Consider the following 26,402-nt stretch of genomic DNA (forward strand, 5'->3'; position numbering starts at 1 on the left):
AGGAGCACAATAGATTTTGCATATGTTAGTACAATAATTATAGTACAGAAGATGGCAAGAGCCATGTGAAAGGAATGAAAAAACTTTCAAAGACATTCATGTGGCATAATGACACAAAGTTAAGCTCAAGTCAGAGAGTTTTCCCACACTCTGGTTAATTGCATTACCAACAATCTATTGATGTACTCTAGGGCTACATCTACACTAGAAGCATCTGTCTACAGAAGTTACTGTTGGAAGGGATGTTCTGACAAAACTTCTGTAGGCAGATCATGTCTACACATAAAAGTGGATCAATCTTTTGATCTGTTCTGTCACCAAAAGGGCCCCCAGAGCATCGACAGTTTTTTTGTTGACAGTTTGTCAAAAAAAACACATTGTGCGTGTACATGCGCAGCAAGTTTTGTCTACAGAACTCTCTAGTGTAGACACAGCTTGGTGATCACATGAAAGCATCATTGTGCGTGGCATGATATAATGTATACCAAAGGCCTTTATCATAAGATATCTGTAGCAGGAGGTATTTAAACTGGTGTATATATGTGTGCATACCACAAGGACCAATGAACATACATTTTTTAAAGGGACCATGAGATAACGTGGCCAGGAAACATGGGTATCAACATGACAGAAGGAGTTAAACTCAACCCCTCTTAGAAGTTTTACAGGGAAAAAACGTAATCCACAAGCTAACCTACACCCTAAAATGGAAGGAACTCATGGATTTTCTAAGATCTTTGCATTGCTCCTTTGCTTAACTCTTTCCACGTTGGTACAGGCACATAGTGAGGCACAATAAGGCATAGGTAGTCATTACTGAAGGGTCCCTGGAATTTGAGAGAGCGCCAAAGGAAATATTTCAGAGGACGAATCCCGGAGACAGGAAGTGAAGGAAAACCAGCTAACCAAACCATAACAGCACAAATGGACAAACTGCAGGCATGGAGAGGTAGGTTAGCAGCAAAACCACAAAAGGACAGATGGGCAAACTGGCAGAAAGATAAGGAGACATGAATAAGAGGAATACAAACAGAAACAATGAGTTAGGAGGGGAAGTAAGAAGAGGGGGTAGGAAGAGAGACAGAGCAGATAAGAAAGAACTATGTGGAGGAGTAGTGAAGTGTAAGAATGGTGGGATTAAAAGATAAAGAGGTCAGAAAGGTAAACGGGAGGAGAAACTCATAACTGGACTGCTAAGTATTTGCCCTTTTAAAATGAATGCATAACCAACACATTGTATCTGAAGTAAGAGACCCAGGCTCAGCAGTGTATGCAACCAAATTAAATGATGGGGTTTAAATGGGAGAATTTCACCTTTAGAAAACCTGCGTCATTCCAAATGAAGGATGGCTTAACAGGGGTAGCTCCCCAGGAGCACAATGTGCTGCACATGCATTTCAGTGTGAGCATAAGAATCATCCTACTGGATCAGGCCAACAGTCCACTTAGCCCAGCATCCTGCCTTCGAACAGTGGCCAGGCAATGCCAGGGGCTTCAGAGGAAATGAACAGAACAGGTGTCATCAAGTGATATATCCCCTATCACCCATTCCCAGCTTCTGGCAAATAGAGGCTAGGGACACTTCAGAGACATGGTTTCCAACTGCTATTGCAAACTAGCCACATTATTCTGAAAATATATTTATTGTTCAAGCCAACTAGCCAAACCCAACTGGCCAAAGGGACACTGCAGTTTCACAGCATGGTTTTGTATCCCTGCTCATCCTGGCTTGTAGTGTTACCTACTAGTACTGTATGTTTGGGGAACCAGAGCATGACCCCCTGTCAGCCCTGTGCTCTTGGGCGGGCCAGGGAGTGATGCTCATGGAAAACAAATCCCCTTCCCCACAGGCCTCTGCTTGAATCAAAGACAAAGCACTGAAACTGGCAGAGGTAGACTCACCTAAATCCTACCAACAAGGGTGACTGGATTAAGAAAACACCCCTAGCCTCATCTGCATTGAAAATACACTAGAAAGACATCTGTATTAGCATCATGACTGGAGAACAGTTCTTTCAAAGCAGGAACTGCAATGAACTATGGGATACCAAAAGCAGAGAAGCACTGCCTGATGGGAAATCTCTGCTTCGGATGCTAAGGAACCCAGGCCTTCTCACACCCAAGTTAGTTATTATCAGACCAATTCTAGTAATGGATCCTATTGATACTCAAAATACTGAAACTGCCTAGTTGCATTGTGAGCTCATTCAAGGAATATCACCCAAAGCCAGGCATGATCTGTATCCATTGCCTCGCCTCTGTTTGCCCATAATCAAATCCAGTGTTCTTCTTGTACCATTATCCTGTCTCTACAAAAACCTCTACCTTGCTTAAGAAACATTTCTGATGCCTGGATATACATTCTACGTCAGTTCCATTGAGACCTCATCATCTGCCTGATTGTGCTGGGGGCTCTGCTTGTCTCCTGCCCTCTGGATTCCCAGCTACCATCACCATTTGGGACACCCGATCTTTCTCTCTCTCTCTCTCTCTCTCTCAGCATAGCCTCCTAACCTTGCCTTATGTAATTAGTTCTATGGTTTGCTAGCCCTGACATTTGTAATCAGTTTATTTACTATTGTAACTGTTTATATTCGCTACCCAGAAATAAATAACTTTCTTTGTTAAACTGGTTGCTTCCCTCTCTTTTTCTTCCTCTCTGGCTCACTTGTCCTCAGGGCTGTTATAGCTTCCCCATTCACTCTGCAACAACGCTTCTTGTACCTAAGCTAAAAGATCCCTGTGGTGCCCAGAACGCCTGTGGGGTTTGCCCATTGAATGGGTTACAAGTAGAAGGATTGTGCTGTGAAAGTGGGGGCTGGGGAGGAGATGCTGAACCAGGGTGGCATATGATGGTAGAAACTGAGAGTGCTGTTTTAACCCAGCCACTGAGTCCAAGGGCACATAAGGGCCACAGCTTGACACTGCTGTGCAACCCAGCCCACTGAGTACAATGTACATAAGGTGTCATCTTATAAGTGCTGATTAACCGGTCCTCTCAGATGAGCTCTGGGAGTGTGTGTCTGTGCTCACTGGAGTCCAGGGTGGGAAGAACTTAATCCTGCAGAACCTGGGTCGGGCAGAATAGCTCCATTGGGAAGAAATTGGCAGAGGGGAGAAGTGAAGCTCCTTAGGAACACTAGTGTCACAAGCAGCACACTGTTAGAATTATTCACCTCTCCCCTCTGTAATCCCAAAGAAATGAGAATACCCCAGAGTAACAGGCAAGTCTGGTAACAATAGATATTGATGGACCTGTCTGTCATGAACTTAGCTAGCTCTTTTTTGCACCCTGTTATAGTATTGGCCCTCACAACGTCCTCTGGCAAAGAGTTCCACACATTGACTGTATGTTCTCTGAAGAAATACTTCCTATTGTCTGTTTTAAATCTGCAGCCTATTAATTTCATTTGCGGACCCCCTGGTTCGCCTGTCATGAGAAGAAGTGAATAACATTTCCTTATTCACTTTCTCCACAGTGGTTGGGATTTATAGACCTCTGTCATATCCCTCCTTAGCTGCCTCTTTTCCAAACTGAAAAGTACCAGAATGCTTAATCTCTTCTCATATGGAAGCTGTTCATATGGAAGCTAACCATTTTTGTGTAAAGCTATTACTATTCACCAGTAATTCACAAACTAAAATATTCAAAATGCAAATGGCACTATATCGAGAGTTTTACAAGTAAAATTCCTCTCATAAAGAGGACAGGGAATTAAGGAAGAGCTGACTCCAACAGGCAAATTCTCAGCCAGCCCATCTTTTGAGGCCGAGAAATACTGTTGACTTGGGCTAATAAATTTCCCTAAGACCCAGACATTCTGTTGGCCCTGATCCCAAGTTCACATAAGAAACCATTTCATAGGCAAAGTTCTTATTTATGGTTACTCAGCTCCCATAGTATTTTATCTGAGGTGGCATTTTTAAAACTCCTACCACCACACAAGCTACTGGATGAATTGTCTCCTTCTTTGCTTTTTAGATTTGTAACTAACCTAGTAACATCTCATAAATATGGAGATGCTTCAGTGCCCTACAGTCAAACAAGAGCTGGCTGAGGAGAAAGCTCATTAGCATCGAAATGATGGTGACACGCAGACTGAGTCTGACAGTACATTTATTTGTTAAGTCTCTTGTCATTATGCCAGCTGTCCCTGAGGAACAGACTATGTACCAACTGTGCCGCCTTCAAAGTGTGTGATGTTCAGGCGAGAGAAAAATCTCTTGCCATAAAATCAAGAGAGAGAGAATCAAAAGTCTCTGCCAAGTAACTACACCAGCATTTCAGCTGCTGGAGCCCTGGGACCAATACCTCTGATTCACTGCAGACTACCTGCCTCTCCAGCAGCACAAGTGTGTCATAAATGCAGGGGAATGGGGCACTGAGGAATATCCACAGGCTCAGAGGTGCCTCAAGGGAATTCTCTTTCTGTAATCAGTGAATTTCAGCGTGGGCTGGAGGACTGTGGATTGTCAATGTCCATACGGCGGAATTTTGATTTGACTCACTCTCCACAAACAACAAATGAAAGGCCTGGATTGAAACTTGGCTTTGAATTTAGTTTTACAGCCAAGTGTTTTTTTTTAAATTATTATTATTCTACCAGTTCTGTTCCTAAACCACAAATCTCTAATAGCTCATGTAGATGGCCCATTACATCAGGGTACCTCTCCTCAGTGTGGAGACATGGTGTCTGTCTCAGTTTCCCTCTGAAGGCACCATGCACAATGCAATGAGATCTACATTCTTCAGTTCTTTTGGTGCTCCGAGTTGGTTTGTACAGTAAACCCTCAATATAATGGACTAACGAGGGGAGGGATGTCCGTTAAAACAGGAAATCCGTTATATTCAAGGGCTTACTCACCTTCCCAGCTCCTCTCGGCTCCAGCTCCTCTAGGCACTGTAGCTCCCTGGTAATGCCTGCAGGTACCAGCAAGTGCTCTACCCTGAGAGCAGTGGCTCTGCAGCTCTGAGCCACCCACGCTCAGGACAGAGTGCTGGGGCTCCTCAGCTGTGAGCCTCTGGTATGCCGCCCTGAGTGCGAGGGCTCCACAGGGGAGCCCAGCCATGGCCAGGGACCCTGCAGCCACGGTGGTCCCAACTGCAGGGAGGGGGCACATGGCAGCAGCTCTCTCAGCCGCAGCCAGGGACCCCACAGCTTCAGTGGTCCCATACTCTTTTGGGGGAGAACAGAGGACATCTGTTAACGTTGTCCAGTAAAACGGGGTCCACCAAACCGTATTTGGTTTGGCCCAGAGGTTTGGTCTGGGGGCCAAACCTGGAATTACCCTTCACTTGTCGGAGACAAAGACAGTCCAACAAAAACAAGCCATCAAACATTCCGCACCTCAGTAACCCTTTAACAGCCCTTCTCTGGGCTCAGTAACATTTTAGCACCTCTTTGCCAGGACACGGCTTCATTCAGCCTTCCCTCTAGCTCAGTAGCCCTTTCTCCCTCAAGCAAGATTCTGTACCCCTCTCAGGCTGACACTACTAGTGTACAGGGAAGTCCAGTCCCTCTCATTACCCCAGATTCTGCTTCCGAGAGCGGAAATAGTGACGTGGCTGTCGGCTCTGGCTTCTATGTTGGTTTTATTTGTCCTCAAGGTTATTTTTTACCACAGTGTCTGGTTCACTCTGGCCTCTCTCAGGGTAGTCTTCCACCTCTCCCTTCCTAGGCCTTTGCCAGGCAGGCTAAGTCTCAGCAAATTGCAGTCCCTGTTCCTAGGCCTCTTTAACTCCTCACCTGACTCCCATCCCAACTCCCACCTTGCAGTGGCCAGAAGCTCTCCCAGACCAAGCAACAAGGTTGCCTCATAGGGTGGTATCAACTTTTTAAGGGGCCAGCACACTTGTTACACAGCCCATAACAAAAGTTAACTGTATTGAATCAACAGTGGGATAGCCTCCATGAACAGGGACAAACCCTGAAAGCCAGGATCTGTGCTGCTTTGTGGGGAGGTGCGCCACATATGTGCAGTCTGAGACTGGGAATAAGGGTGGCTTTGAGACACATTTGCATCTCCCTAGTTCTGGGCTGCTCCAGGAACTCATGACAAGCTTGCACGGCTGCCTATGAACAGCTCTGAAGCAAAGTAGTGGCAGTGCAAAGCCCTCCTGCCACTCCTTTTCCTGCCCCCAGCTTGCCCATGGCATGTCCTGTGTTTGGGAATGCACACAGTAGGGTCAACAGCCTCCACAGGCCACAGGGTGGAGCCTTGGGCAGAAGGGGCAAGGCTGAGCCGGCAGCCCTTAGCACCACCTGGAGCATGGTGCTGAGCCCTTCCCCACCCCTCCCGGTCCTCACAGGAACGGAGTGACACTCCTGCAGCATTACAAAGGGGCATGGGGCTCTTCCAATCACCTGCTGCAGTAGCTGCAGCTTGGCACTCTTGGCTCCTTTGAAACACTGGGCCTCTGTGAAACTGCCCCCCTTTGCTTACTCATCCGCAGGCCTCCCTGCACGCCCAGGTGAGGTAGGGCTACCTATAGTAGGCTTACAACACCCCTACAGTAGCGGGTCCCCTCATGACACTGTTTTGGCTCCTATATGCCAGAGCAGCTGGAAAGACATTCACCTGGAGTCCCAGCAGAAAATAATCTGCCTCAGACTCCTGGCTTTGTTCTTGTGCTGCACTGATAATTAAATAAAAAATATCACAGCCCAAAATTATTGGCTGTATTTAACATACATCTTACCAGTAACCAGGCATTAAGCCCCACATTTCCAGCACTCACTTTCCATCCACCAGGAGCCTCTCCAGCTAGGTCAGTCAGGCAGCTCATCCTCTGAGACTGCATTTATGCATTACTTTAATGAGCCTGGGTAACTAAGCTTAACAAATCCCCTGCTCGGATTAATTAAAGCAGCAAACAGGCCCAGTGGTTGTCCATCAGCCCAGGCAAACAGCCTAGAAGAATGAGAGTAGTGCAGAGCAAGGACAGAGACTGGGAGGAAGGAGTGGCACCTCCTTCACCCACACTTCAAAAACTCTCTTAATTGAAAATCCTAAATCTCATTTATATGGAGGTGAACCAGAACCAATTCCATCTGTAACCCACACACCTGGGGGTGTGGTTCACTGTCCCATGTAGTGGCACCTAGACCACTTATGCAGAGGAAGAATAAACCTCTAAAGCTGTAGCTGAGAGCCAGCTGACTTTTTACCTCAGACTGTAGTGGCTCATGTGCTAAGCTCCAGAGGTCCCAGGTTTGAGTCTGCCCCCGTGGGTGGTTACACATTGCTTTCAACTGAATAACGCTCATATAATTGAAATGAGAATCTGGCCCTGACTTAAGATCTTGATCAAGGTTGAATACTCATCCTTACAAATCCCTTGGAGGTCTAGCTGCCTTTTTAAACAGTTGCCTATACGCCTCCTCATACTGTTTACGCAGATGACAGAGGTTTGCCCTGAAGAGTTCTTGACTTGAGAATGTTCTCCTGCCAAATGCTGAGAGACCTGTCCACTTGGTCACATCTATCACTTTTGGTCCTGCAAGGACACTAATCCTAGTGCTCTTTTTCTAAATTGGCTAGTGTTTTAACTATGTTGGGTCTCAGTTTTTAAGAAAATGCTGGGAATATTCTCAGTATCTCACTCTGGAGATTGTTCTTAGAGTGCTTACCCTGTTGTAAAGGATAATGTAAACACCAACAGCATTCTGGCAGGTGTGGGAACCTCCTGATGTGCACAGTATGATACAGTCCTTGTCGGGGGTGGCGGTGAAAAAGGGTTGATAGTTCTCATCCTTTCCTTCCTGCTCCAAAGAACCAATTTTTCATAGAAAGCAGCTCAGTAATGGCTCTGTGCTTCCCCAAGCAGAAGGCTGTCTGAATGTCCCTGATGCAGGCCCTGCATGGTAGGGGAGACGTCTTTCCTTCCTCACAATCTAGCTCTTTGTTTTGCAGATGTTTCAGGGCTGAGCTGTAGGATTTGGGTTTCTAAAGGAAGCTTTTACACCAGGTGATATTAATAGAAACACCTCCATTACTTTTTTAAAATGTCAGTAGCACACTTTTTTTTTTAAACATTCCTTTGTGGTGCTTGCAAGTCAAACAGTGCCTTGTTGTGTTATTCTGCAGAGGTACAAAGAGATCAGTGTAGCTTCCTTGTCAAGCTGAGTGAAATCAGAGTAAGTGAGTCCAAGTATGTTTGTGCATTAAACACTTCCCATTTCCCACAAGAATAATCAACAAGTGTTATTAGTAACACAAAAAGGGGCACTTTAAGCTAGGGTTTTTATCTTGACAATGCACTACAGGTTGAACCTCTCTAATCTGGAACTCTCTCATACAGCAGCATCTGCAATCTGGCATGATTTTAGTTAGTTGGATGACCATTTATCATGTGTGTGGCCAAGTTTCCTGTGGTCCTATAAAGTTTGTTTCCAGCCACCCATCCTGGCTCTCTGCGTTCTGTGCTGTTATTTAGCTGTAATTTACCCCTAAATGTCTTCTAAGAGCCCAGTCAGCCATGGAAGTGTTGGTAATGCTGCTTAGACAACACTGATATCTCATGGTCCAGCAAATTCTTATTCAGCACGGGTAAGGTCCCCAGGGTGCTGGATTAGGGAGATTCAACATGTATTACAAATCTGAGAGGTATATCCTGAAAATGCAAACTCCTGCTCCGAGGCTACTCAGAGACAAAGCTACAGTTATGTGTAGTTATAAAGTATCTGGTTCCAAATAAAGAGTTATGGGTGATAGAATCAAAGATATACCTTAATCTCTCCTGCTAAACCTTGCAGTGTAAAATTTACCTCTCTCCTTGAACCTCTGCAATGTTATGGATTCCTATGATTTCGCTGTGAATTCTTGTTATAGCTTTCTCCCCCAGCACTGGATTGAGAAAGATGCAGTCACAAAACAGGGGCCCATTCTCCTCCACATGGGAATATCCTGCATATGGAAGCCAAATACCAATGTTAATTATAGTAACAGAGAGATAGCTGTGCTATCTGTACACTATCAAAACAAAAAACAGTCCCGTAGCACTTTAAAGACTAACAAAATAATTTATTAGGTGATGAGCTTTCGTGGGAAAATGGGAGGTGGATCTGTCCCACAAAAGCTCATCACCTAATAAATTATTTTGTTAGTCTTTAAAGTGCTACTGGAATGCTTTTTTGTTTCAATGTTAATTATGTTATTGCACTTGTGGGTCTTCAAAATGTTGTTATCTCACTCCAGGTGTGCTCACACCTCAAGTGTAGGAGGCTGTAGTGTTTTGCGTAGCAGTGTCCATCAGAGCCATGCCTGTGTTATGCATGTGATTATGATGCCCCCCCGTCCTCCCATGCACACTCCTGAGGACATAACAGGCAGAACAGCTGCAACTGTCTCATATGAACTCAGAATCCCAGATAAAGAGGGATCTGAAAAAGAAAAGATGGAAAATGGATCATAGGCTCTCTATGGTCAACCATTCTTTTCCCTTCGAGTGTGTCTGTGTGGCTCTCACTTGGTCACTGACAAGCAATGTTGATGAGGAAGGTGGGACTGAGCGGTTCTGACTGCCTAACTAAACTGTGGGGTTCTAACTAAACAGTCTGCAACATTGACTAATGAAATTTTAGCTTGATCTTGCAGCCAGGTCAATAACCTATCTCATAGAACTGGAAGGGACCTTCAGAGGTCATTGAGTCCTGTCCCCTGCCATCACAGCAAGACCTATCACCGTCTCAACAGATTTTTTTTAATCTATTTGCCCCAGATCCCTAAATGGCCCCCTCAAGAATTGAGCTCACAACCCTGGATTTAGCAGGCCAATGTGCCTGCTTGCTCAGAGTTATCCCTCCCACCTCCCAACCAGCCATGAGGCCCTCACTGGAGTGCAGGGCCAGCCCGGAGCCCCAACCTGCTGTGGGAAGACTGGAACATGAGCTACCCAGTAAGGAGGTGAAGATGAACCCCTTCTGACCTCCTCTGCTCTGGGGATGGGGACTGCCCCCTCTGCCATCTGTCCTCCTTTCTCCAGGGACAGTGACTCTGACCTCTGACCTCACACCTCTGCCATCTGCGTCTACCTCCCTTGAGACAGTGACTGAGCCCCTCTGTCCCCCCACCCCCATCTCCTGGGGCCAGGTACTGAGCCCCTCTCCCACCTCATGCATGATGTTGCCCCCCCATCCCCGACAGGGATTGAGCATCTCTGACCCCACCTCCCGTTGTCCATCTGACCCCCAACCCCAGGAAAGGGATTGAGCCCCTGTGGCCCCCCTTTGCTATCTGCACCAGGGCAGGGATTTTTAGTCCAGCTGCCCCCACCTCTGCTCACTGTTTGGGATGGAGGACTGACCCCTCTTGCTTTTGTTTTCTGCCTTGTCTTGCTAACTCACTAATTGCTGCCACCACCCTCAGGGCAGGAGGTTAATTCCACCGAGGTGTTTGGAGGTCCAGAGCTGCCCAGTTCCTCCCCCTCAGCTCGCCTGCCCTCAGCACATGCCAGCCTCACTTCTGCATGACAGGGCTCTCCCTCCTGCCACCAGCCACAGCTAAACGGTAAAGCTCTGCATCTTTATTAAGGAAGCTGTGATAAGTAGGACTATTAGTGACTTTAAAAAGTATCACTGGCGCTCGGACCGTACATAGAGATCAAAAGGTCACATTTCAGCACTCTGCCTTGGAAAGGTTGCTGACCCCACTCCATTGTCTGGGTAAGGTGTGGCTACACAATTTAGAAGGGAAAGCTTCACAATTGAATATAGCCTGTGACTGTCTTAGTTTTCCTGTGTTTTTCTGTGGGGGTTAAAAGACGAAATTAGTTCCCCCTCCACTTCCATGGCACTGGAAGCCCACAATACTGTGGAGAGGAGGAATCAATGGAAAATGGTTGTTTCAAGAAATTTTTACCCATGGCTATGCTAGGAGTGTATCTAAAAGACAAATTCCACCCTACAAATGTGGGGCACATTTGAACCCAGTATATCAGAAAATACAGACACAAACTATAGGAGCGCTGACAGGTGTGATCCCAGCTAAAAGAAACAATGAGTTGTTAGCGAGGGAGGGGAAACTACATACAACAAACCCTGCACCTGAGGAAACCTGCATTAACTGGACAAATCCAGGGTGTAAACTCTGAGCCCACTTAAACTTTAGATATCGAGGCCTTCCTGATACTCCACTTTTCGGCCTGTATTTTCCCTCACCAGATCTGCAGCTCCTTTGACGCTGGAAAAGCTGATTTAGTGCAGCAGGACCCAGAGGACTGGCAGGAGGTGAAGGAGAGGCCTGAGCTGAGGTAAGTAAATGAAAAAGGAAAGGCTGAGGGATAGAAAAGAATGGAAACAGGCCAAAGGAAACCAAAAAAGAGGGAAGATGGGGAAAGCACAAGGCAGGGGATGGTGAGGAAAAAGGAAAGTGGGAAAGAGGATATTAAAAATAGCACAGAAAAGTTTGGATTTTGGTTTTAATCAGGACCTTCGCAAAAGTTCACATTGCTACAACATTTTGATGTTCTCCTTTCCACTTCTGGGTATGTACTTTCAATGGCATCAGCAACACTTAGGGGAATATTTGTTTCCCAGCCTCCAAGTCCCTGAAAATAGTCTTAAAAGACTGAAATCCTCAGGCGGGGAAACACCCCCCCGCTCAATTAATTTAGTTTGTGGTATAGTTTGATCAGAATATTTCCCGGAAGAAACGAAAGTTTGGAATCTAGGCTCCCAAAGCCTGGGCGCTAGAGAAATGCAAAGAGAGGTACCCTGTGAAATTACTGTTATATATCCACCCAGGTAATGTATACATTCGCGAATATAGTCAGTTGTTCCAAATTGTTGTTTTGTACTAGAGATACTGTAGAATCACAGACGCATAGGGCTGAAAAGGACAACCATGGGGTCATTTAATCCCATCCCCTGCATTCAAAACAGGACTAAGTAATAACTCAGGCCCCTACATGGGTGGGGGGGGCGGGGTTGCTGGGTGAGGAGTGTGAATGCACCTCCAAAATGGGCTGCCCTCTCCCTACCCTCACCCCTGGTCCCCTCCCTGGCCAGCCTGGCTGGGGCTTAGCTGGGTCAGGGCAGGGCAGCAGACAGAGGTGGCAGCTGCAGGAGATTGCCTCCTTCCTCCCCCAGCACTCACCGCACCGTGCTCCCCTGATGCATCCTAGCCTGCTGAGCCCTAGTGGGTGGCTAGAAGCTTCCCAGCTGTCTGCAGGGAAGTGGGGCTTGGGAGGCTGAAGTGGAGCATGGCACGGTGAGTGCTGCGGGGGGGACTGGGAAGCCACGGGGAGGCAAACCCCTGTGGCTGCTGTTGTCTGCTGCCTGGCCCCAGGTAAACCTCCCTCCCAGGCCGAGCTGGGGAGGCAGGAGGGGAGCCTTTAGATGAGCAGATGGTAGGGGTGTTTGGGTAGAGCAGGGGCAACTGTGCTTGGGCAGGGTGAATGTTGGGTCCTTGCTGCAGGGTGTGTGTTTCAGTCTGACTGGGGTGAAATATTCAGGCCAAGCATGGTGGGGAGGGGTGTTTTCAGGCTGGGCAGGAGTGGGGTGGAGTGTTTGGACTGAGGGGAGAACTGTGTCCATGTCGGTGGGCGTGGGGGAGAATTAGTCTGAGCAGCAGTGGGAGGTCCTTGGGATGAGCATGGGATTGGGTATCTGGCTGAGCATGGACGGAGGGGATCTTTGGGCCTGTTGGGAGTATGCGGGGGGCAAACCAGGGGTGACTGGAGAGTGGGGGCAGGACCAGCTGTGCATCGGGGGAGGGGGGTCCATTATTACAAAAAACCACATACAAAACCCAAGAAGCTCTTGCGTACAAGCCTGTAACTAGTCCATTCCTGACGGGGATTTGTCTAACCGGTTCTTAAAAACCTCCAATGATGGAGATTCCACAGCCTCCCTAGGCAACTTGTTCCAGTGCTTAACCATCCCAACAGGAAGTTTTTGCTAATGTCTAACCTCAACTTCCCTAGCTGCAGTTTAAGCCCATTGCTTCTTGTTCTATTCTCAGAGGCTAAGGAAAATAATTTGCCGTGCTCTTCCCTTCAACAGCCTTTTATATACTTGAAAACTTCTCTATAATTGGAGGTTTTTAAGAACAGGTTAGACAAACACCTGCCAGAGATGGTCTAGAATAGTCCTGCCTCAGTGCAGAGGACGGGACAAGAAGACCTATTGAAGTCCCTTCCAGTCCTACATTTCTATGATTCTATTCTTTATCCTGGACAAAATTGTATCGATCAACCACAAAAGCAATTGCATGTCTTTAAATTCAAACATCCAAAGGGAAACATACACCTGCCAAATAGGAAAACCGAGACATCTGGAGAGCTCAGAGATGTGGAAACAGAGCAAGAACCTTTCACCTCCAGGTCACCAGCTATAATTTTGCCAATAGTCTCAGTGGGGTAGCCATGTTAGTCTGCAGCTTCACAAATAACAAGCAGTCCTGTAGCACCTTTGAGACTAATAAATACATTTGTCAGTCTCTAAGGTGCTACACGACCGCTTATAATTTTGCCAAGTCAGTAAAGACAGAAATGCTTAACAGAACCACCTAATAATTATTGGTAGACCACATGAACTAGTTGGTGGTCTTGGGCCAATTATTAATGGGCACCTAAGGATGCCTATAATCATATATAGCACTAATTGGTGACCTGTTATCAATACTGAAATACAGTCAATGAGTTATGGGAGAAGAGAGGATTAATTACCCTGACAAACCTGTTATTTTTAGGTCCAATTTTAATACATATTGATGGGTAAAGAGCAGAGAAGAGAAGGGAAGCATTGTCTGCCACCACTTATGCTCAGGTAATATCCAATCTGTGAAGAAAAGGACTGGATCTGACAGCCCATCACTTTCATGTGCCACAAAAACATAACAGAAACAAACAAATCTAGGTCCTGTGAATGAAACAGCAGCAAGGGAGACTTAGATTAGAATGACAAGATTAAAGAATGAAACACCATGTTATCCCCTTTGTGGCTGCATTCAGCTGCAGGCGCCTCTGAGAGGTGGTAGAGTGCATAATCCATATTAATGATAACACTTTAAAGTACTTGGTGTTGATAATCTTCCCTAACCACATTACTAAAGCACACGTCTGGGACAGCGGCTCACCTCCTATTAGCTCCCTTCCATGCACCAGGCACATGTATTGGTACACAAGGAAATTTAAGTCCTTCAGAAAGAGTGAAAATAATCAGTTCTTTTAGACTGCACATGTACCTTATCTTCTCAGCTCTCCTAAAGTCCTCTGGGCATGGCCACATCTAGAATTAGCTGCCTTTTTCTTTTCCCGTGTGGAACTCTGAACAAAAGAACTTCACAGATGAAAACCAAATATGTCAAGTTCAGTTACTACAACCAAACTGCAGTAAAATTGCAGCAAAGTCACACTTGGACACTGTGGGGATTTGCCCTCAGAGACAAACTTTACACTGATCCCTATATCTCTCTAATGGATCAAGCCAAAATCGTCAGCCAAATTTCCCCTCCAACCCAAATTCTGAGGACCATCAGATCCACATGTGTACTAAATGGCCTCCATCCATCTCTAAAACAATGTAAAACAAACACAGCTGTTCAGTCCAATCCCGCCCCTTAAATGTGGTGAACATGCCAGGAAGAATTGATTCTGTTCATTCTTGAGGCACAAGGGTCATCGGTGAACTCTCCAGCAGAGGAAACCCCCCCAAGCGCCTCCTCCAGGCTCAGAAGGGAAGGATTGAAAATGTGCCCATAGATTCTCCAGTGAGCTGTATTTTTGGTATGCAGGTCAAGGACCCTCTGATTTCCTCTTTCTAAAAGGAGCCCAGTGGCTGCTGCAGCATCATCCCCATCGTCGGGTGAATGACGAAGCTCACAAGACTTTTGCCAAATATGGATCAGAGTTGGAAACAGCCTAAGTTTGTGCTGAAGCCGGAAATAAGAGGCAGGCTGCAGCAGCCTCTTTCACTCTCACTGCGGAGCCTCAGCAAGGCCAGGGTCCCACCTAGTCTGTTCCCTTCCAGCTTGGGGCAGCAGCCCCTCAGTAGCTGTGACAGCTCTGGGGGCTGCTGCTGCTACTCCAGTGCCATGACACAAAGGCCTTATTTCTGTCGTCTTTTCCTACTTGCCACATTCCCATGGACACTGGAAGACTGTGAAAGAGCCTTTACAGCAGAAATGCTTCCAGCCAAATACTGCCACTGAGCTGGAAAGCTGGTCTCTTCCACCAACAGAAGTTGGTCCAATAGAAGGTATTACTTCACCTCTTATAATTGTGAAGGCGTTTCCAGAGGGGCTTGTATGGGGGACAATTATTCTGTGCTTAAATTGGTCCCTTATGCCACCATTTTGGGTCAAAAAATGGTTTCCTCGAATTACTTTATTTATCCATGGATGGGCTGACAGGGAGGAGGACGAATGGTCTCCAGGAAAATCAACAAAGATGGACTTTATCCATCAGCCCCTGGTTTGTCCCTTGTGGGGTGAGGGGCAGCGGGGGGCCAGTTAGAAAAGATACATGCTTGAAAAGTAAAACAAAACCGCATATGTTTTGGAAACTTCACTGTAGGGTTCAGGCTGCAGCTCCAAGCCTCTGCTGAAGACAGTGGCCCTATTATACTGGTCCCTTTCTTGTGTCGCCTTCACCTCACTGGCAGCAGAATCCCCCCACACCTCAGTCTAAAGCCAAGTCCAAGAGCAGGCAGTCCCAAGACAACAACAAACCCCCTTTTCTGTGGCTCGAGCAAGGTCCAACAAGGCTGCTTATTATTCTTTCCGTATTTAAAAACAAAACAAAACAAAACAAAAACCAAAAAAAACCAACCACACTCTCTCACACGCACACAAGCCCCCTAAACAGATTTAGTAGCATGGGCAACACTTACCCTGAAACCTGTGCACAGCCCCCCAGCCATGAAATGATCCTCTCTGTAACCCTTTCAGCAGTGGAAAGGAGCAGGCAACAAGACGTCTGAGCGTGTCTCCTAGCAGCAGGACTGCGGCTGCTTTCCCTCCTTAACTGACCATCCTTTAGGAGCAGCGCACACAGACACATACTGTTTGGCAAGGCTACCCAGACAGGTTAACCAGATTTCCCCTTCCCTCTGTCCCACCCCCTCTGGCTTCCAAGGGCACTGGAGGTTTTTGTCAAGTTTCTCCTCTGCTGTGGGTCTGTTCTTCCACCTTCAGTCGCAGAAGGCAACAACCCCCACAGAAACCCAAACTTGGGTTAAGAACTGTAATCTGATTTGCAAAGAAAAAAAAAAATCCTTGGAATGGGGATTTAGTGAAACGCAGTTGGGTAGCAGACTAAATGATTTTGCCTTTTTCTTTTTTCCCAATAAACGAGCAAGCTACAGTTGGCTCCTCCACTGTAATTGCCACTAAATCATGACAGACAGATTGCATGAAAAACAGGAATCCCAAAGAATTTCCTGCCCTGGGAACAAAAGTTAAGTCTATATTTAACACCATCTGAAGCTGTCAAGAATGCTTTGTGGTTGGATAACAGAGCAGAAAAATGTGAAAAATGCAGGCTACTGCTATACCAAATATGGAAATATTGTTACGTCTGGTGTCTGAATCACCATCTGGAAATACTTACAGCCATGAAACCTAAAAACCGCCACAACAGAAGCTAGGAACTCTGCCCCCATCTCCACCCCACTCCCACATTTTTAGTTCAATGAGGAAACCCCAAGTGAATGCAACCTTACCAGGGACTACTAAAAACTTTGCTGATAAACACGAGTGCAGCCAGATGTACACGCTGAAGGTGATGGAATTTTCTCCTAACTTATTCCTGGCCTAAACACTACACATCTAAAGCTGTTATAGGTTTGTTTCTGAAATAACAACCCCAATAACAAATAAATGGATTAATGATTGTACATTTCCTTTGTGGAGACTATATTAAAAGTGTTAAGAACAGCTAAGCATGATGAAGTTCTATCCAATAGTAACATGGTCAGTCTTTGAACGTTCACCTCTCTAGGGTTCACCTATAGTTTGGGCAGATGTTTCTTTTAATGGCTTATTAGTATGCTGGAGTAAAGGTCATAGGTTAATATTCCACAGACATTTAAAGTTTGTTAGTCTGCCCTCCTAGACTGTTTAGGCAGAATAAAGGAGCATCAAGGGTAGTAAATTCAACATCATAATTTCAAAATGCTTTTTTAAAAAGAATTCTAAAGCAATGAGTCACTTTCTTGCAGTTCATCTTAAAGACCAGCTAGCAGACAGAGATCACTGCATCAGCTTCTTTTTTTCCAAGGCGTAGTATAGACACTAAAGTTGTTTCACTTACCCTACCAAAGGCAAATCGTAGGATAAGACCACATAGCAGAGTTGCATTTCCAAATTTCAATCTAAAAAAAAAAAATAATAAACAGACTGGGAGTGAGGAATGGGCAAGGTGAGATTGGATGTTTACTGCACCTGTAAAGAAGCAGCTAACTTCCTGTGTTTCTTCAGACAAGGTCTCTGGACTGAGAACCTCTGCCTTCCACCAAAATAGGGGACCTTTTAATTGACCTTTGCCAGATATCAGGGAGCCCTTTATTGTATTCCTTTCCCATTCATAAATAGTAAGAAGTAAGCCATCAGCGTATTTAGTTTGTAATACACAGTCTCAATCACACACTGGATCAACGTTTTTGGTCTTCATGCCTATCTGCATAATGTCAGCTACAGAGCTGTCTGGCCCTTTCGGCACTTCCCGTCCCCGCAAAATATTTCTCAGGGACATTCAATCATATGTAACATACTTAATAAACAGAGAGTATCTACTCCCAACTTTTCCTAGCTTGAAAACTGGGGACTTTCATTTTTGAAATAACCTCCTAAAATGTATTCCCCACATGATCATTGAAAAAAAAAAGCCTTAAAGGGGGGATTATTTAAATTATCATTTCAAGCGTGGCGACTGGGGCAAAACTTTTTTCTTGATAGTTGTGAGACAAAAAAAAGAAAAAAGTGCAACTTAGACAGGGAGGAGCTTGGACGCAAACCGCGCCAAGAAACATTCCTGAGATGCTTTGGAATGCTGGATGCTTTAGCATTCTGGAACGCTCAACGTCAGTGCAGCTGCAACAGGCAGCACTGTATATAAGGAGTGGCTCCCTCGCTGCCTCCTCAGACTGCAAAGGGACCCCCCGAGAAGCGCAGGATCCAGGCAGCAGCCCCCTTATCCCGCTGGCGGTAGAGAAGAAGAAAACGTAGCAGCAGTACACGCGTCCGCAGCCCTTTAGGATTTAGACTCCTCTCTACAGCCACAAGAAGGGATCCGCTCAGCCTGTAGTCTTGCAAGGCGCAGGGAAAGTCTTAGGCTCTCCCTCCGCCGGTTGATTTTATTTTAGCTGTAGCGGGAATCCCTTCGCTAACAATGAGCTATCCAGCCACCAGCTGTTTCTTTCTGGCTGTTGCCCTCCTCCACTTAGCCAGGCTGGTAAGTTTGCACCGGCGTGGGACTTAGGGCGGGATCGCAGGGGCTCGAGGGCTCGTTGAAAGCCGTTTGTTAACGCGATCGCCCTCCTGCCATGCGCTGCAGGCGCGGAAAGCCGCTCTCTTGCGTGCGTGTTGTGCGTGCAGGCAGAAGCTGGGAGCGTCCCGGACTCCTAGGTCGGGACTGGCGCTGTTGGACGGGCGACCCCTGTCTGTGCTGGGGGCAGAGCGCGGTTACTGGAGCGGGACTGCCTGTTGTGTGCCTCTGCGCGGGGGTAGTTGAGCGCCTGTGCTCACCGGCTCTGTACGTGCTTCCTTCCCTAGGCGCTGTCCGCCTGCCCGGCCGCCTGCCAGTGCCCTCTGGAGGTGCCCAGATGTGCCCCGGGGGTCGGTCTGGTGCTGGACGGCTGCGGCTGCTGTAAAGTCTGCGCTAAACAGCTCAACGAGGACTGCAGTCAGAGCCAGCCCTGTGATCACACCAAGGGGCTGGAATGCAATTTCGGCGCCAGCCCCACGGCTCAGAAGGGGATCTGCCGAGGTAAGAGACGTGCGGTTTGGCTCCTTCGAAAATAAGCCTAGTCCCCGTAGTGCCCAGGCTGAGTAACTCTGAGTCCATGTATGGCTGGGCTTTGTTGTTGGTAGCTTGGCAGAAAGGCCTGTGACTTCAGCAGTCTGGAATGCAATTCAGTGTGTCTGGGCTCTGCTGAAGGCGCATAAGGAAAAGTGATTCCTGACTAACTTATTGTTCTAGCCTGGAGTCTCTCAGGGACTGTAGGGAACTTTACCGTAACTTGGATTAAACAGAGCAGCAAATATGCTTGTGTTTAAAAGAGCAGGTCCCACGACTAACCTCCTCCTTTCTCTCTTTGCTAATCCCTGCAGCTCAATTGGAGGGGAGACCATGTGAATACAACTCCAAAATCTACCAGAATGGCGAAAGTTTCCAGCCCAATTGTAAACACCAGTGTACGTGCATAGACGGAGCCGTGGGCTGCGTCCCTCTGTGCCCACAAGAACTCTCTCTGCCTAACCTGGGCTGTCCCAACCCACGTCTCGTTAAAGTCCCTGGCCAGTGCTGTGAAGAATGGGTCTGTGATGAGGCCAAAGATGCTCTTGAGGAGTTGGAAGGTTTCTTCAACAAAGAATTTGATCTGGATGCTTCCGAAGGTGAATTAACCAGGAACAACGAGCTGATCGCTGTTGTGAAAGGAGGGCTGAAAATGCTACCTGGTGAGTAAGGCTATCGGGCATATTAATAACAGTATGTGCTGGGTGGAGATGGTGAGGGGGAATAAGCTTTAATGCAGTGGGTATAGCCCTCTGCTCCACTCCTGGAGACAAGGAACCCAGGTACATGAGAAACACTACTAAGTTCTTCTTCTCCTTCCTTCTAGTCTTTGGAGCTGAGCCATACAGCCGATCCTTTGAGAGTCCCAAATGCATTGTGCAGACAACCTCATGGTCCCAGTGCTCAAAGACTTGTGGAACTGGTGTCTCCACCAGGGTCACCAACGATAATCCTGACTGTAGACTAGTCAAAGAGACCAGGATATGTGAAGTGCGGCCATGTGAACAGCCCAGCTATGGGTCTCTAAAGGTAAATATAGACCTGTGTAATAGACCCACTTTTTCCTAGCTGGGTCTGAGTGGAAGGTGGATGTTACAAATTAGTTGTTCTAACAACATTGTTTTTACCTCTTCCTTACAGAAGGGAAAGAAATGCACTAAGACCAAGAAGTCACAAGCCCCAGTGAAGTTTACTTATGCTGGCTGTTCTAGTGTGAAGAAGTATCGCCCCAAGTACTGTGGCTCCTGTGTGGATGGAAGATGCTGTACCCCCCACCAGACCAGGACCATCAAGATCAGGTTCCGCTGCGATGATGGAGAAACTTTCACTAAGAATGTAATGATGATCCAATCTTGCAAATGCAACTACAACTGTCCACATGCAAATGAAGCTTACCCCTATTACAGACTGTTCAATGACATTCACAAATTTAGGGACTAAATGCTAAAGGGGGTGGGGAGTTACCAGAATTTCGAAGTAACAAGCAATGGAGAAAAGAACTCTGTGGAAATGGTGCCTTGCCCCTTTTGGGGGCAATGTTGAGATACTACAAGGGCACCCAGTGCAACTGGACACTAAAGGAGCAGAGATTTAAGCATACTTAAAGCTTCATAGTATTGGAGCAACTTTATTGCTTCTTTTTGGAGCAGTTTACCTTAACCATGTGCTGTTTGTAACTGATCAGATAAATGTTTGTTCTGGTTATGAAAACTTTAATTTTTTTCTATACTGTTCAGTTTTAACACTATGCTATATTTTTTTTTTCCTCCAAACATGAGTTGGAAGATACATTCCTTCCTGAGGTGGTCACTTTGGAGTGCTCACTGGTGGCAGCTATTATGTACCAACTATAGTTTAATTGCAAACAGAAATCAGTTGTTTTAAAGCTGAGTACTTTATTTATCAAAATGTAGCTTTCTTGTTTTTAATGAACACCCCCATTCCCCATAATACTGGAATAAGTTGTAAATGATTTTAATTTTATATTCAATGAATTTTAAAAATTTATTTATGGATTTAATCATTTAATAAAGAAATATTTACCTAGGTTTATTCTTAGTGGAAAATTTGACAGGTAACAGACAATTGGCTAAAGGTGGGAGCTTTCTAGTAGCTTGAAATTCTGCAAACTCAGTTCCTCTGAAAACTAAAGCAAGCTTTATTCTATGGGATATGTATGTATGTGCCTTGGAACTAATGATTGCTAATGTTAAAGTCTATTGGTTCAGGGTAAATTGTTTAAAATTGCAAAGTGCAGTCCCCTATGGGCTAAAGACAGATACAAACAGCTTAGTGGGTTTAAGATCAAATGATGAGAAACATAGAGTGCTTTGTTAATTACACTGTCAAAATATTCAAATTATCCTGAAATTTGCAGTGTGTTTAATTGGAATACATACATACACCACAATGTGAAAGATTGTGTTGGAAGAGCAAGCCAAGGCTCACATATTACTTTGTATAGCTGCTTAACAATGAATACATTTGTGTAGGGGGGAAAAATGCTTCTTAGTGTCTGTAGGAGGTAGTTTGCTTTCACTAAATTCAAACTAAATGAGCGTGAAGCAATGACTTGTGTTAATCCTTATAACCCAGTGATTAAAAGTAAACATGCTGCTAACAGGAGAAGAATGCAAAGAATTTCAAGTACTTTTCCAATAGAGAGCATAAGGCCAACTCTCTTTTCCCCTTCCCCCCACTTTCTAAAGATAATTAAACTTTATATTTTGGGGATCTGAATTAATTTTGATTATCAGAGTGGTTAGAGGGTAGATGATTGGGCTATGTGGGAAAAAACTTTAAAAAAAAAATTAGTCTCCAAGAAGCTGAGAAAGCTGCATCAATGTTTGTACTGGTACTGGCTGCTACACTATAGATAGTGCAGATTTCCATGTCATTGCTAATCTTTTGTCATCAATAACATCCTTTAGCAAAATAATTCACTCTTTTCTTAAAGTAAATGGTTTGCAAGAGGCAGTGGTGGGAGTTTGTGTTCCCCCAGTCACAGAATATGATCACTGTGAGTACTACCAGAAAAGACACAGATCAGTAGCCTGGAGTTATAGTTTACATTTAAGTTAACTTCCATTAAGGTTAGACATAAATTTTGCTATTAAATAAATGGCCAAAGCACTCAGAAGTTCACTTGGCAGCTAAATGCCTCATCTAAAAAATTATAACTCTGTATTTTCTGCTCAGTTAGGTTCTCTTCAGGGCATTAAAAATGTTAGCTTGGTTTGGAATTTACCATCTGGCCACCAGTCTTAGTTATATCCAAACTTGTCTGTACAATATTTGTTGACAGAAAAAGTATGTAATTTAGTGAGGCACTTCTGTGGGACTTCCATTTAAATCTAGCAACACTGTGTACATCAGGATGCACAAATACATAGTTTGTGCCTGGGGTGCTGCCAACAAACTAACTAGCTGAAAAGTCACTATTTGTACATGCTGGTTTAGTGCATAGAGGGAATGCCAAGGGCACGTCCTCCACACACACCTACACTGGATTTTCGTTCCTAGTCACATCAAGTTTTAGAATGTGACTGTACCTGTTGTTTATTATATTTTATTCAAAACCTTCAATAAGTAAGGTTAAGCAGTGGAATAGTGTCCTTTTAAAAACAAAACAAAACAAAGCACTTCCAATGCCTAAAGCGAGATAGTAGTCATACTCCAGAAAAAATGACACGTTTGGTCAAGCATTAAGGGTCATAGGAGCAGACTGTAACTGGGAAGCAAGACATTTTCAATGGAATTATCCTGAAAAAAGAGAGGGTCAGATTCTGGCCCCACTGACGTCAAAGGGAAGTCTCCCAGGGTCAGGCAGAGTGTGTGTGTGTGCAGAAAAGGGATCAGTAATAACAGAATTAATTATATGCTGTGCAGGTGGTAAACAGAAATAGCAGAGAAATAAAAAGACAAAGCCCCACTAAGTTTGATACCATAAATTTCACTTTCTCTTACTTTTCTTCTGCAGCTTCTAATGAAACTCCATCACCTCAACTACTCCAAACAGAAAACCACACACTATGTATACATGAACATGGGAAACAGTACAGCCATGGAATTCCTTCGAGATGCAAATGGCAGAGGTTATAACTACATTCTATAAGCATTATTATGACTTTATTTCTTGAGCAAATGAAAACATTGAAATCCCCCTTCAAGCTATATAAGCTGTATCCAGTTAGAGGATTACTGAAGATCTGTGGCTAGCTGTTTATACGTACAGGGCACCTTGCACCATTCATGCAAAAGGGAGCTGTGGGTGCTTAACATTTCTGAAAAACAGGCCAGTAAGTATTTCACACCATCTTTTAGAAAAGCTTCTAAAATTCTATCACAGACAAGGTGAAAGGGAGCAGATGTATGTAGGTGATTGCATCAAGCATTAGCCTCTCACAAAATATGAATTTATTCCTTGATCACCTTTATTTCCATGGAGCAGCTTCAGAAAGAGGATCATCACAATGAAAGTCCACAACGGTGGGTCAGTGGCCCTAACAGCACCTACTACTAAGGCCACGTGTAGACTGTGGCTTTTGTCAGGAAACCAGAGATCTCTTGGCAGAAGTCTGCCGCATCGGGAGCATTCTGCCAACATCCCTGTCTCCCTCGTTCCATGAGGAAGAAGGGGGTGTCTCGGCAGAGGGTGAACGGGCCAAAGGTCAGGAAAGCCTCTCCCAACATAGGTGGTGGGAAGAGATATGCAAAAGTGTTGTGCAATTTGCATATCTTTTTGCTGACAGCTCTCAGTAATCTAGCTTCAGTCTAATGAGGTTGCCTGGCACTTCCCATTATAAAGATTCTATTATCAGATGACAATTACTTTGCTAAAGTCTAAGCTACTTCTACACTAGAGAGTTTTGTTGACAAAACTGGGGTTTTGTCAACAAAACTCACGGAGCAGCTACACACAAAATATGTTTTGTCAACAAAAAAGCCATGTAAACACTGAGGGCCCTTTTCTTGACAGAGCGGATCAAAAGACCCATCTGCTTTTATGTGTAGACATGATCTGTTGACAGAAGTTTTGTTGGAACATCTTTTCCAACAGTAATGTCTGTACATAGATGCTTCTAGTGTAGACATAGCCTAAGTGTTAGAGCTGAAATTCTCCAAGGGGAGGAAGGCATAATGTGTGTGTGGGTGTTGATGTGGGGTGTGTGTATGTTAGCCAAAACAAATAATCCATTTCTGAGAACAAGGCTATGAAAAAATATATTGTTCTCCCCCTCATTTAAAAAATGCTGGCAGCCTTCTTTGATAATATATAAGCAAACCGGGGCCTTGGACAAGGGACGACATTTGTGACAGGGATCTGCCTTTTGCTGTTTCTGTGAAAATCTGCCCACAGTAGATGAAGTGACAGGCATTTGAAACATTGCAGTTTGCGTATACACATACAAACTTATGATTTTTTGCAGCCAAATTCCCCAAATATTTCGTTCACGTAGGGCATATTCCAGCTTGGGACTGAGCAGGACTTCACCTGAAATTTCAGCTCTGGGCTGCTGCACATTGTTCTGGGTCCACACGCCTGAACTAAGAGCAGGAAGCCTCTCCCTACTGTACCCTCAGTGACCTTCCTGAACCCAGGCAGAGTGGAGGAGGAAGCTGCTTCAGTCAGACGGAGAGATGGCAAGTGACAAACGTGCTGGAAGGTGGGGAGAGTAGACTGGGCCAGAGAGAACAGGGGTGATACTGCACTTGAGACTGGGAGTGGGCAGTGAGTAGGACTGCCTGGCTACGTCCACACATGCCCCAAACTTCGAAATGGCCATGCAAATGGCCATTTCGAAGTTTACTAATGAAGCGCTGAAATGCATATTCAGTGCTTCATTAGCATGCGGGCGGCCGCGGCGCTTCGAAATTCACGCGGCTTGTCGCCGCGTGTCTCGTCCAGAAGGGGCTCCTTTTCGAAAGGACCCCGCGTACTTTGAAGTCCCCTTATTCCCATGAGCTGATGGGAATAAGGGGACTTCGAAGTAGCCGGAGTCCTTTCGAAAAGGAGCCCCGTCTGGACGAGATGCGCGGTGGCAAGCCGCGTCAATTTCGAAGCGCCGCAGCCGCCCGCATGCTAATGAAGCACTGAATATGCATTTCAGCGCTTCATTAGTAAACTTCAAAATGGCCATTTGCGTGGCCATTTCGAAGTTTGGGGCACGTGTAGACATGGCCCCTGTACCAGGAGAGTAGGGCTATGCCCACACTGCAGCATTATTCCTGAATAAGCTATTCCAGAAGAGATACTGTGGAATGGCTTATTCCAAAATAGTGCATCTACACACAAAGGCCATGTCTACACTAGCATTTTGAAAGAGGCATGCAGATAAGTGAAATTGAAAATGCAAATGAGGCACAGATTTCCATATCTGGCACCTTATTTGCATATCACTTCAAATGTGCTTCTTTCAAAAGAAAAGCAGTAGAGATGCAGCTCTTTTGGAAGTAATCCCCATCTTTGAAGGAACCCTTCCTCTTTTTTTTTCTTTAAAGGAAGAAGGGTTCTTTTGAAGATGGGGTTTACTTTTGAAAGAGACATGTCTATACTGCTTTTCTTCTTTCAAAAGAAGCTGTTTCAAAATAAGAATATGCAAATGAAGTGCCAGACATGTAAATCTGTGATTCATTTACATTTTCGATTTCCCTCATTTGCATGCTTCTTCTGAAAGAGGAATGCTAGTGTAGACACAGCCAAAATGCACTCAGCTATTTAGAAATAGAACATCCAACACACTAGAGGCTAATTTGAAATAGAACCATTGGCCACACTATGGTTTATTTTGAAAACAGGCACTATTCCCTGCATGAACATCACCTATTTCCAAACAGCCGTTTTGAAATAGGTGCTATTCCTTGTGGAATGAGGTTTACCAATTTTGAAATAAGCCAACTGCTATTTTGAAATTATTGAGAAATAGTTGCGTTGTGTAGACGTTCTTGAAGTTATTTTGAAATAGCAGCTGCTATTTGTAAATAACTTTGCTGTGTAGACATACTGTAGGACAGGAGAGTGGGAGGAGTTTGGAGGGGTAAGACATGAAGAACAAGGCCACTGGAAGTAAGAGGAAAAGCCTAGGTAAAGAGAATGGGACTAGGCTCAGGTGCCAAAAAGGGGAAAGAGCATCACAGAATCTGTGGCCATTGAAACGCACCTCTGAAGAGCCTGAAAAGGAATGTAAGATTTCTCCGGCCTACACTCACAAATGGACTTAGGCATTCCAACCTGGAAAATCAAAGGAATAACACTAGAATTCACAAACCTGAGCTAGACTCCCAGGCTCCCTATGCAATGAAAGGGAGGAGATGGGGGCTTAGGAATGCAATCTACAAAAGCCAGCATGCTAGCTCTGTTAGCCATCCAGGAATAGGAACCCACTGCTGTGAGTCAGGAGGCTGAGGTGCCTATGTATGTCTTGCAGGGATAAACTAGACATTT

At 45.3% G+C, this 26,402-nt stretch overlaps 2 protein-coding genes across 3 annotated transcripts in view; one reads left to right on the top strand and one right to left on the bottom strand.

Annotated features, from left to right (window-relative positions):
* The window catches only part of DDAH1 (dimethylarginine dimethylaminohydrolase 1), a 166,379-nt gene extending 147,607 nt beyond the window's left edge, over positions 1-18,772 (bottom strand). The window contains exons 1-2 of one of the 2 annotated variants that reach the window (XM_075002229.1): positions 18,688-18,772; positions 17,255-17,315 (exon numbers count right to left, since the gene is read on the bottom strand). Coding sequence is in view for 1 of the 2 variants with exons in the window: in XM_075002228.1 (XP_074858329.1) it covers positions 15,834-15,863 (30 nt within the window). In the remaining variant the exon portion in view is untranslated. Of the gene's footprint in view, positions 1-15,833; positions 15,951-17,254; positions 17,316-18,687 lie in introns of those variants that run through there. The other variant, XM_075002228.1, reaches the window with a different exon arrangement.
* Positions 18,083-21,005, top strand: CCN1 (cellular communication network factor 1). The gene is made up of 5 exons (XM_075002226.1): positions 18,083-18,394; positions 18,715-18,928; positions 19,273-19,620; positions 19,785-19,987; positions 20,099-21,005. Exons 1-5 carry the CDS (start codon positions 18,332-18,334, stop codon positions 20,396-20,398), a joined length of 1,128 nt encoding a protein of 375 aa, XP_074858327.1. The 5' UTR covers positions 18,083-18,331; the 3' UTR covers positions 20,399-21,005.
* The last annotated feature ends 5,397 nt before the right edge of the window (positions 21,006-26,402 follow it).

The sequence above is a fragment of the Carettochelys insculpta genome, chromosome 9 (genome assembly GCF_033958435.1).
Source record: "Carettochelys insculpta isolate YL-2023 chromosome 9, ASM3395843v1, whole genome shotgun sequence".
Classification (NCBI taxonomy): domain Eukaryota; kingdom Metazoa; phylum Chordata; order Testudines; family Carettochelyidae; genus Carettochelys; species Carettochelys insculpta.